The 12,805-nt window shown below is 37.4% G+C and overlaps 1 protein-coding gene across 49 annotated transcripts in view; it reads right to left on the bottom strand.

The window, feature by feature from the left end:
• The window catches only part of ADAM32 (ADAM metallopeptidase domain 32), a 237,553-nt gene that overhangs the window by 198,021 nt on the left and 26,727 nt on the right, over window positions 1-12,805 (bottom strand). For 19 of the 49 annotated variants that reach the window (XR_011433231.1, XM_070252990.1, XM_070252974.1 and 16 more), the window contains one exon: window positions 6,031-6,083. The exons of 22 other annotated variants lie outside the window; for them this stretch is intronic. Coding sequence is in view for 8 of the 27 variants with exons in the window: in XM_070252964.1 (XP_070109065.1) it covers window positions 6,031-6,083 (53 nt within the window). In the remaining 19 variants the exon portion in view is untranslated. Of the gene's footprint in view, window positions 1-6,030; window positions 6,084-11,799; window positions 11,903-12,805 lie in introns of all 49 variants that reach the window. 8 more of the 49 variants (XM_070252973.1, XM_070252975.1, XM_070252993.1 and 5 more) reach the window with 2 other exon arrangements.

Genomic DNA, 12,805 nt, shown 5'->3' with positions numbered 1-12,805 from the left:
GTCTTAGGCCGGGTTCCCTAGAAGCAGAGTCTGAAACAAGGATACTTTTGCAAGTGCTTTATTGAGGGGGCACTCTCAGGAGGAACCTGGAAGAGAGTGAGAGAAGCAAGACAGGGAGGAAGATGAAGCTAAAGTAGATATGATTTCAGGGAAATTCTAGCCTTAGCCTGATGCTCTAGGGGACCTCTAGAGTATAAATTGTGCCTCAGAGTCTTTCCCACCTTGAGACAAGGGGGCTGGGCTTTTGTATCCCCTGTACCGACTGTCTTCAGCTGAAGGGCTGCCCTGGGGCATGGGGTCAGGGAGTAACTCCAAGACAACTCCAAGAGAGGTAACTCAATAGCCAAAAGGCAATTCTCCAGAGAAGATTACCAACTCTTGGAATAGTACCTCAAGAGGCCAGGAACAAACAACACAAACTGAACCTATAAAGCAATTCTGGCCAGGGACTTGGGGTTGTAGGCACACCAACAGTGCCTGCCACCTCCCTATCCTAGAAATTCATCTTGATGCCCTAATGGACACTCATCATCTCCTTGCTCTACTGTCTATTCTAGATTGTCCTTACCCTCAGTCATCACTTCTTCTAGATGGCTAGCCTGATAGGGTGAACCGGAGACCTTCATCATCCCTCGGGGTTCTAAAGCCCCAGTTACCATACCCTTATCAGGCCATACTTGCTATATTTTCCCATTTACAGCTAAAACTAGGCATGAGAATTTTCAGAAAAGCCTCAGTGGATCACTTGAGTGCCAAACACTTGCCTTTCTGCCCCTCCACCCCATTGTTCAGCAGCATCCCTAGCTCCTCATGATAATCACAGTAAATTATCCTGAAATATGGTAATTTCTTTTCTTTCCTTTTTTTTGGCTTGTTGTTCTACTGTCACAAAGAATGAAAAATGACTACATGGCAGCTGTAGCTTTAAGGTTAGTGGGAGATTTACTCTGTTCCCTGGTAGAAGCATCCTTCCACTGGGATCCAGAACCTTTATACCATCACAGCATAAGGTTGTAGGTAATGGAATCAAATACCCTCAAGTTGTTCATTGGAAGCGCTGGTGAGTAGGGGCACTTCTACTACTACTCTGTGGTTCTTGGACAATATCCATTTGTTTAATGTATAGACTACACTCTGTAGTACCTCATCCTTGCAATTACCGTCTCCAAGCTGGAGTTTAACTGCATTTTTAAGAGGCCAATCCATTACTCTATCAGGCTGGTTGCTTCTGGATGGTGCCTTATGTGGCAGGGACCAGTGGATCTCACAGTCATGCACCCATTGTCACACTTTATTTGTCATAAACTGGATCTCTTCATCTGATCCCATGTCCATAGATCAGACATACGGTGAAACCCCGGATAATCATGCCAGACAATGCACTGCAGAGAGTGATGCTGGCCAAGTTGCTTTGGTCAGGAAAAGTAAGTCCATATCCAAAACTATGTATCAAGAACAGTAAGCAAAAAGCCTTGCCCCTTCAACAATGGAAAGAGTCTGATGTAATTAACATGTTAACGAATAGATGGTTGATCTCCTCAAGTGAGTGTACCATTATCTGGGGCTTAGAATCAATCTCTATTGCTAATAGGTCAGACATTCAGAAGTGGCAATAACTATACCCTTGGTGAAAGAGAGCCTAAGCTGTTGGACTCATGCATAGCCTCCTTCTCTACCATCCACAGCTATTTCATCCATGAGTCCATTTGTGCAAGCACTGGAACAGCCAAGGACAGAGGTTGACTTTCATCTGCTGGCTGCGTCATCCATCCATTTGTTTGTTTTGTGACCCTTCCATAGTGCATGCTCTCTGGTATGCATTAACATGCAACACAAGGTCCATTCACATGCCTTTTCCCAAGATTCCTCAATCCAGTCTTCCAGTCTTGCTCCTTCCAGGACCTGACAAAACACCCAAAATCATTTGCCACAGCCCATGAACCTGTGTATATTTTTACTTGGCCTATTTCCTTCTTTAAAAAAATGGATTATCAGGTGTACCACCTGAAGCTCTCCCATTAGGAGGATGTCCCCTAACCACTGTCTTTAAAGGCCAACACTGATAGGAGGGATAGTGAAGCAATAATCCAGTTTTGGTTTGTACCAATATCCCAAGCTAACTCATTCATGAACCAAGCTCAGTTTATGTTTTCTTCTTTCATTACATGCATATAGAGACCCCTCACAAGTCCAGAGGTGTGAGCTAAAAGAGGGGCATTAGTGCAACAATAAGTGATGACATGAAACTTACTTGTGCCCTCTAGACGTACTCAATCTCAGTCTCGGATGTATTGCCACTGGGCCTAACCAACTTTACCATTTAGTGAATCTAATAGCGCCTGTTTGTGATGGGTAGTTCTGGTTGCAGAGTCATTTAATATCTCATGGTCAGATTCTCAGTCTCTATCAAAGACCAGCAGTATATCAGGAGCTGCTTTTTTGAATGGTGTATAGTTCTCTGATGAAGACAACATGGCCTTGCTCCAGAAGTCCAGAGTTCTGGTGCAGAACTCTCTTATTGGGTTTATCTGAGACTCCATACAGCATCTATTTGCACCATAAATACTTCCAGTGCCATGGGGTCTACTGGTTCATATAGCCCAAGAAGCAGGGATGCCAGTACTATAACCTGTATCTGATGTAGAGCTTTCTTACTTTGGACTCCCCTTGAAACTGGCAGTCTTCTAAATCAATTAATAAATGAGTGAGAATGGTATTCCCAAGTGCAAATTATGCTGCCTCCAAAACCAAAAGAGGCCTATCTTTGGTTTTGGTTTGTTATGGCTCTTTCTTAGTGATAGAAGGTACAAGGTGCAACTATCTATTCTTCATCTTAGAGGGGATGTGGCAGCATGTCACTCACCACTAGACCGTAAAAATATCATTGATGCATCAGATACCTGAATCTTTATAGGATGCATCTCTCATCCTCTTGGGGCTATAGTTTACCAGGGCTTCTGGAACACTTGCCATTTTTTATAATGTCTATTAACTTTATGTAATTGGTATAGAGGACCAACATGAAGTTCTATGGAATGTCCAGATGATCTAGATTCCTTTGACTATATTATGACAGAGAACAGAATTAATATGGCAAAACTATGAATTTAAATCGTTGTCCATCCCAGGCAAGTGTGAACTTCTTTTGATCTCCTTCCTGAGATGCTGAAAACTCACTGACAAGATCAGTAGCACTTACCTTTGAAGTTTTGGAACTCTTACAACTAAGCCCTGGGCTTTCAACAACATAAGTCCTCTAACTGCAAGAGATGAGGCTCATTACGAAGCTGGTCCCCTGACATTCACACGCCATTTAAAATTAACGACTAAGTAGCCTGAGCCTGTAATTTACTCTTTTCAATGCCTTAATGATACTGAGCAACAGCCATCAATTCCATAATCCTCACAATTACCGTTTCCCCTGTACCTGTCAAGCACATGAGCTACTGCGCTAGCCAGAACATCTATTCCATCTATTTACCATCACAGCTCACTGCAACTGAAAATCTTAGTAATTTCACTGCTATACCTGTCATAAATCACCAGCATCCCACCTTTCACGAGGGTCCTCATTGCCAGCTAAATGGTAGATAATCCAACTCGAGAATCTCATTCTTAAAGTCAGCTTCCTAGAACCACCCCATTTCTGGTACCAACTGTCTTAGCTGGTTTCACAAGGAGCTGAGTCTGAAGGGAGGGTTATCTTGCAACTGACTTAATGAAGAAGCACTCTCAGGAGAAACCTATTGGAGAGTGAGGGAAGCAGAATTGGCAAAGGGTAAGAGTTCAGCATGGATATAGTTTCAAGCGAAGTCTAGATTCAGCCTGATCCCAAAGGGAGCTCTGAAGAGGAACTGTACCCCAAAGTCTATCCTGCCTTGAGGTATGAAACCAGAGTTTGTAAATCCTCACACTTGTCAATCATTGGCCCCTAGAACTTTGGATGAGGTAGCTCCAATACCCCAAGGCAATCTTCTGAAGAAATCTGTAGGTGTGAGCCATTAGCAGTAGCACCCATCGCAGCTAGATGATGGGAAAACTCAAGCAAACCAGTAAAGGGGTACCTTAGGATCAGCATAAAACACTAGCAGTGTTTGCTGTAGATAAATTGAAAGGATAAACAAATCCCCTTTATAACAGAAAGACCTATAGGCAAGACAAAATTACGATGACAGTGTAATCACTAAATCCCTTCTAAAATCAAAGAGAGAAACTAGAATATTAAAAAAAAAATCAACATCTCCATCAGTGTATCCTCATAAACCAAAGATTATGGTGCAGGGGGAAGGGGCAGAGGAATGCAAATCAAAGACAACAGTAGAACCTCCAGAAGATCTGTACAACGTCATCAGCTGTTTGGAGAAGGGAAAAGAGAGGGGAGTTCTTATACTCTGAAAAATCCTAGGACAAGAGAAATTGCCAATTCTTTCAAAAGGAGTGAAGCCCACACTAAATGGAAAGCCTCGGTAAGCATGGTTACTTGCAAAACTGTGACATAGTTCCACACGGCCCAATCTTCAGGAAATGCAAAAAAGACCCCATAAACAGAGACACACTAAGTGTCTATAGGAAGATTAGATGCAGGTTGACCTAAGCCTGCTAGGGTCTTGGAAACACCCAACAAAGTCTTTCTTTCAGAAGGATAGAGGGCCTGCTCATAGTAGAATACAAGCAACAATGTAGGCAAACGAAAGGTTCAGCTGCTGGGGGAAAGAGTTCCAGAAACTCAGCTCTATGGAGCTGCCTATACAGAGAGCCCATACTGATAATGCTTTAATTTAAAACACAAGAAGGGAACCCTTACACTGTAAAGCTAGAAAAGACATTCTGGCCTCCCACCACTGAAACATAAATCTCATCATAAACTGCAGAAAAATCCTTATCATTTAGAAATGAGAAAGAGAAAAAGATCGCAATTGCGCCCTATACAAAGATATTGTAAGAGAAATGATAAAAATCAGTAGAATAGTCTACAAATATCTGAGGAAGGCACACCAGAAAAATATGACAATACATCAGGTGAAAACTGTCACCTAATATGGCAAAATAATCCAAAATAAAAATAACTATAAAGCTACAAAACAACAGCAAAAAACAGAAATAGATATGAGATGGCTAAACAGAAGAGAATGTGAAATAAGAGATAACAGAGCTCAGGATAAAAATTGAAATTAAAAAAATTATTTCAGAAATTAAAATTAGACACAAAATCTCATACATCACAAAGCATAATAAAGAAAAATAGAGAATAGAAGGAAGAGGTATTTTAAAAATCAAAGGGGAAAAACTACATGAACACAAAAAATTAGAAAATAATAAATGGAAAAAACAAGCAACGAAGATTTAACATATTGAAGTTCTCAAAAGAGTAAGCCAAATTAACAAAAATGAGCAGATATTTAAAATTATTATTCAAGAAAACATTCCTGAAATAACAGAAGACTTGAAGGACCATTGAGATATATACATGAGAAATGTATACAAATATGAAGTATATAATGTTATATGCATTATATAAATTTATTTGTATACAAATATGCAAAATAGATATTTTAGATATTTCAAAGTAAATAAAATGTATAAAATACAAAATGCACATTATATAAATATATAAATTTATATATATGTTATTTAAGTAAAATGTAATGCAAATATATAATACATATGTCATTATATATGGTTTATTCATATATAAATACTGAAATTTAAAAATCAATGTTGATATCAATAAAACCCAATGGGCTTAAATCACTTATTAAAAGGAAAATATTTTCTGATTACTTAACAATGTAAATTTTAATTCCATGCTAAATTTAAAGACATACTTCCAACAGATTTTAAACAGATTCTAAAAGGTTAAAAATAAAGGATGGCCAAAGATATAACAGGCAAATGCAAATAAAAAGGAAGAAGAAATCACAAACTTAATACCAAACAAGGCAGAACTCAGGCCAAAAATTCATGAAATGAGAAAAGAACGGACTTCTTAATCATGCTAAAGTTTGCAATTGACAAAGTTAAAATACTCACTATATCTATGCACCTAGTATCACAGCAACAACTTACAGCAGAAATCACAAGAGCTGCAAGGAGTAAGACAGAAACAAACTAATATTAAAATATTTTAACCAATCTCTCTCAGTCCAAGAAAGAAGTTGTTTGTAGTAAACAAAGGTAGAGTGATATATAACAAACTTTGAAACCCCTCCCCAACAGAGAATTCACCTCCTTTTCAAGCGCATGATAAATTTCCATAGAAGACATACAAAAAGTAGTAACAGAACTCTCCTATCAAAAGTTATCGAGGTCAAATTTTTTCATACAGAAATTCTACTAGACCTTTAAAAATCAGATAATCTTAAAGCAATTCTAAATAGAAAAGAAGGAAATTTTTTGAATTCTTTTTTTGAGCTAAGTATTACCTTAATACCAAAATTTGACAAGATTACACACACATAATACCCCATAGACTAAAAGTACTTATAAATCTCAGTACAATAAAACAGACAAAAATGTTGGCAAACATAATCCAATAACCAAGTGGGAATACAAATGTAATTCCATTTTAGAAAATCCATTACTATATTTCATTACATTAACCTATCTAAAGAAAAAATCAGATGATCATTCCAATGCCAAAATCCAGAAAGAATGACAATTTTAAAAATCACTATTTGTAACATCTAATGAAATAATGGAAATGGGCAATAACTAGGATCAACACTAGGAGAATAATAAACACTAGGAGAAACGCTGAGGGAGGATCTGTTAAAGGATTGGACAAAAGCACCTTCCAGCGATCAACTTTAGCATCGTTAAAAGAGGTGCAACCATTTGTGTCGTGTACCGCTCATGCGATACGATCCGCAGTGCTCAACTCCACCAAGGCACTGTTTTCGTCCCTCACCCAAAAAGAGGCTAAATCTAATCAAACCTGTAGGTCAATGATTGTCAAACTTTAGTGAGCACCAAAATTATCCCAAAGATTCTTCTTCAATAGGCCAAGAGTAAGACCCAAAAATCTGCATTTCTAGGTAATCCCGATGCTGATGGTCCACAAAACATCCTTTCAGGAATACTTCCAAGTCCTGTTTGGAATCAGCTAAAGCCAGACTGGGGGACACCCCATAAGATAAATCAATGGCATTCAAAAAAAAGGGGGGTAGCTATAGAAATAAAATTTTAAAATAGAAACACAAAATACAGTATTTGAGCCTTATTTAGATCCTGTGTCAAACTAAATGTAAAGAAATTTTTAGAAAATTGGAGACATTTGACAAGGTACTAGGATTGGATGATATAAATGATTTTTTTCTTAATTTTGATATGATGTGACAATTGTATGATTGGTTATATATAAAAATGTTTATATCAGTTAAAGATGCATGCTAAAGTATTTATGGATTAAACGACTGAAATTTGCTTTGAGATACTCCAGCAAAAAAAAAAGATTGGCAAAATGTCTATAACTTTTGAAGATGGGTGCTAGTTACATACGGTTTGTTTTACTCTTCTCTCAACTGTTCGTATTCTGAAAGTTTCATAACACAAGATTAAAAGTAATAGAGCTCTTCTCATCATAATCACAACTGTAAATTTCTAAAGAAATGGTAATATATACACTCAGAAATTTTTGTGGCTTTTCTCACTATATATACTCTATCTCACTATATATACTCTATCTGTTTATAGTTTGTACATTTTGTTCACCCTAGAGGCCTAAAACAAGCCAAAAGATCAGGAATCAGCTTATCCACTTAACTGATGACATAGCAAATACAAATGATAATGATAAGTAATAAGAAATGACAAGCAATAAAACACTAATGACACCATCATAAAAGAACAGTCTTGATTCTAAGGCTTTATAAAGTAGTAAATGCAGGTGTAAACACAACTCTACAACAAAAGCATTTTTCGGACCACTAGATGACAGAAAGAGTTGTTTATACGTCTCTTCCTTTAATGATGGACCATTTCTCCCGTTCTCACTGCGACTGTGCTTAGCAGTTCTCTACCTTGCTTCCCTCTACTTACTCCTCTCTAGTAAGTTACTACAAATAGCCCATGGACTGAGATACCAGATAATTGAGCACGTTTAGAATTCTATGATATTGCCTTCTGAAAAACTATAATGAACACATTTTAGTGAAAGTACAAAAGCCAAAGAAAAGATTTTTAAAAAGAGTCAGAAAGAAAAAGACAAAATTCAGAACGAATGACAAACAATCTGAAAAGGCATCTCAAAACAAGAGAATTGAGGGCTGGCCAGGTGGCGCAGTGGTGAAGTGCATACGTTCCACTTCGGCAGCCCGGGGTTCTCCAGTTCAGATCCCGGGTGCTGACATGGCACTGCTTGGCAAGCCATGCTATAGCAGGGATCCCACATATAAAATAGAGGAAGATGGGCATGGATGTTAGCTCAGGGCCAGTCTTCCTCAGCACAAAAGAGGAGGATTGGCAACAAATGTTAGCTCAGGGCCAATCTTCCTCAAAAAATAAAAAGAGAGAATCGAGAAGACAATATCTTCAAAATGCATGCACAGGCAAAAAAAGAGTTAATTTAGAATTTTGTGCCCACATAAATAATCACTGTAAAATAAAGGTGAAATAAAGACTTTGGGGACCAAAAAAAAAAAGTTTTTATCACCAACAGATGCACAGCAAAGAAATAGCAAGGAATATCATCAAAAATAAGGGAATTTAACCCAGAAGGAAAATTGAGATGTAAGAAGAGATGGTAAAGAAATCGGAAAGCATCAGTAAATCCAAACAAACATTGGTTATAAATGATCATATTTTATACTTTTTATTATAATTATTATTTAGAGATTTTAAAAAACAAGGAGGATCTAAAACAGTGGTTTGCAAATGGGAGCAAATTTTGCCCCCCAGGTGTCATTTTGCAATATCTGGAGACATTTTGATTGTCACTGATTGGGAAGATGTTACTGACATATAGGGGGTCTAGGCCAGGAATACTACTAAACCACAGTGCACAGCACAGTCCCCCAAAAGAAAGAATGTTCTGGCCCAAAATGTCAGTAGTGCTGAGGCTGAAAAATCCTGATCAAAAATAATAGAAAATAATAATATGTAAAATAAGTGGGGGCCATTCAATTTTAAAAAACTAATTGATTGCAAGGTCAACAAGGAGGGTAGAGATAGTGACTAACTTTAGACAAATATTTGTATCAGTCAGAGTTCAGTCAAGAAAACAGAAGCCACTTATATATTCCAAACATAAAAGGTTTTAATATTGATAAATAGAATAACCACTAGAAGAGTTAAGTGAGCAAAGCTCTCTGATACTGAAGTGGGTGGGTATCAAAAGTTCACCAGAAGTTCTTGTAAATCTTAAGAGCCTCTAGGAAGCACTTGCCAACCATCTCAAGCTGAAGCACCATCTGAGTGATTCTTCAGAATCTGCCACATGCTAACTCATCTAGTTACAACACTTTGGCACATGATTCACAGGATCTTGGCTGAAAGTTATTGAATAAACTTAAGTATGCCCTCTACCTATGCATCTCTCTGCAAGTGCTTTGACATACTTTGGCCTCCCCTCCTGCATCTTGAAAATTTCTTTCAGTGTCTCTTACTGAAAGACTCTAACCCAGAAACATACCAGGGAGGGGAATTACGAGACATATTTCTCCTCTGTAATACAAATGAGACCATACAAGGGAGTAGCATAGAACCTAAGATCTACTAAGATAAAAAGACAAACGAGAATATTATGAGCAGCTTTGTATGGAATTAACAAATTCCTTGAAAGAAATTATCAAAATTGATTAAGACACAATAGAAAATCTGAATAATTATATATACATATATATATGAAGTTGAATTTCTAATTTAAAGCCTTCCCTCAAGTAAAACACTAGGCCCAGATGGCTTCACTGGTGAATTCGATCAAATATTTAAAGAAGAAATACTATTAATCCTTTCTCAGGAAACAGAGGATGAGGGAACACTTCTCAACTCATTTTATGAGTCCAAAATGGTACCCTGACACCAAAAGCAAAGACATTAGAAGAAAATAATACTACGAGTAATAGCCCTCTGAATATAGAAGCAAGAAAATCCTTAGTAAAATAGTGGCAAATCAAGTCTGACAATACATAAAAATATTAAAATAGCATGAGAAAGTGGGGTTTACTGAGAAATGCAAAGTTGACTTGAAATCTGTAAATCAAGTGATGTAATTCACTATATTCCATACATGACATAACATATACATAATGAATAACATATATTAACAGAAAATTTGGGGGAAAACATGATAATGACAATGTATGCAGAAAACATTTGACAAACTTTAACAGTCATTCATGATCAAAACTCTCAGAAAACTGAAGAGAGCTTCATCAAAATGATGAAGGGCATCTATGAAAAACCTACAATTAATAACATACGTGATGACAGATTGAAAGTGTTCCCCCTAAGATGGGAACAAGACAAGGTTGTTTGTTCTCACCACTACTATTAAAACTGTATTGAAGATACTAGCCATTGTAATGGCTACAAATAAAGGAAGAAAATAAAAGGCAAAAAGTTCGGAAAGGAAGATATAAAACTGTCTTGTGGAGATGATGATGAACTACCATAAACTTAACCAAGTTATAGCCCTAGTTGAAGCTGCCATGCTGCATGCTGTACCCACTACAAGAGATTAGTACAACCTCTGGCACTTGGTACATGGCTATTTTTCTGGTGAATACACTTTTCAATTGCCATTAAAATAATTAAAATTAGTATGCATTCACTTGCACTGAATATCAGTACATATTCACAGTTTTGTCCTAAGGCTATGTTAACTCTCCTCTTCCCAATGACGAATAGTCCAAAGGGACTATTAACCATCTGAATAGTCTACAGAATATCTCAATGGTCCATTATACTGATGACATGTTATTCAGACCTGCGAAGAAGGAACTACCTGACAAATACACTGGGAGCCCTAGTAAGACACATGTGATAGAAAAATATTACAAAGAGTAAGAAGCTTGTCATATCAGTGATTTTTAGGGGTCCAGTGATTGTGGACATGCCAAGACATCCCTTTCAAGGTAAAAAACCAAGTTACTACAGCTTGCATCTCCTAACAGTAAAGAAAAAAGCAGACAACTTGGGTTTGCCTTTCCTGCCCTTAGTGACTCAGCAATCAGTACAATCCAAGGATTCAAGGACTGTCTAATTTGTCATTATGGAATCCCACATAACACTGCCTTGGACAACAGAACCAAAAAACTTTACAGTGGAAGAGGTGCAACAAAGGAAACGTGATCATACAATCCACTTGTCCTACCATACATCATGAAAGTACTGAAATGATCTCTTAGAAGTGCAACTAAGATGTCAACTCCTTGTTCTTCAAGATTCTTCAAGATGTAGTATATACTTTGAACAGTGGCAAACAAGTAAAATTTAATGGGTTCCTGAGAACAAGAGGCAGAAGTAGGAATGGATTAAGAGTGGCCCTGGTCAGAGACATTCTTCAAATCTAGAGGTCCTGGCTCCCAGAGGAAGTAAACTTTTACTGGACACAGTAAGGGTTCCACAAAACCTAAAGCTATGATTTCTTTCTAGTCATTTTGAACTTTTTGTGCCAGTAAACAAGCAACAGTTACCACACTAGCAAAGATAATTGATGATGATTAACAAAAGGAGAGAGGGCAGCTATGATATAATTGAAGAAGCATGGAATATCTCTGGAACTCATGGGATTCAGTAGGACACCTCTTGTACTTTCATGCACAGAGATAAAACAAATGAACTATTGCAACAACCACAAACCTGACAAAGGTAGAGTAACCAGGGGTCCAATCTCTCAGGGATGAAGTTCTGGATTACTCTCTGGGCAAGAAACCTCTACCAGCCATTGTAGTGTCAGGACAAACTGCAAAAAGACTGTAGATTGTCAATAACCCTCATGTTGTACATATTTGTTTTTATAAATTTTCGCCAGATACACCTTGAAAACCAGGGATGGGATACAGTGAACAAAAGATCTGAGAAGTGCACTAGGTAGGCTGTAGTGCCTGACATTAGTGTTCCACACTTAAACTGTAAGGCCTTATCATTGTAGCTTACCCCAGCCCAACTTCCAACTGGCAATGGCAACCCACTTTGCCTGCAAGTACCAAAGACTGAAAATGTTTAAGAATTAGTGGCCCCTGCCCCAGAAGTAACTCTCCACCAATGACTGTTAGGAGTTGGAATATAAATGCCCCAGTTTCTTTGTTCCTTCTTTGAATAATTCTGATGTGCTTTTCAATTTACTCTCAGAGTTTTCCAACATGATTATGTTCCAGTTACCCACAGTGGTAACTAGTTTGATAATGTACAATTTATATGCTGCCTTTCCTGCCCTGTCTCACTTTCCCACTACTGGTGTTTCCTAGGATCACCTCACAGATAAACTACTTCCACATTAATCTTTCTACAATGAAAACTCAAACTAAGACAATAAAGGACTTTGTCAAAGTTAGTGGATACAAGATCAACATACAAAAATTAATTGTGTTTCTACCAGCAACAAATAAGAAATAAAATTTTTAAATGACATTTCTAAAGGTATCAAGAAACATGAAATAACTAGAAAAAAATCTAATGAAAAAATTTGCAAAACTTCTGATTGTACACTATAAAATATCATGAAAAGAAATTTTATTTCTCTTCCTATAATAATACGACCTAATAAGTGGGGGATGTATCATGTTCATGGATTAGAAGACTCACTATCATAAAGATGTCACTTCTCCCCAAATCAATCTATAGATTCAATTTAATCACAATCAAA

Source organism: Equus caballus, chromosome 27, assembly GCF_041296265.1.
Source record: "Equus caballus isolate H_3958 breed thoroughbred chromosome 27, TB-T2T, whole genome shotgun sequence".
NCBI classification, from domain to species: Eukaryota; Metazoa; Chordata; class Mammalia; order Perissodactyla; family Equidae; genus Equus; species Equus caballus.
Note: the sequence above shows the minus strand (reverse complement) of the source record. Positions and strands in the feature narration are given on the sequence as shown.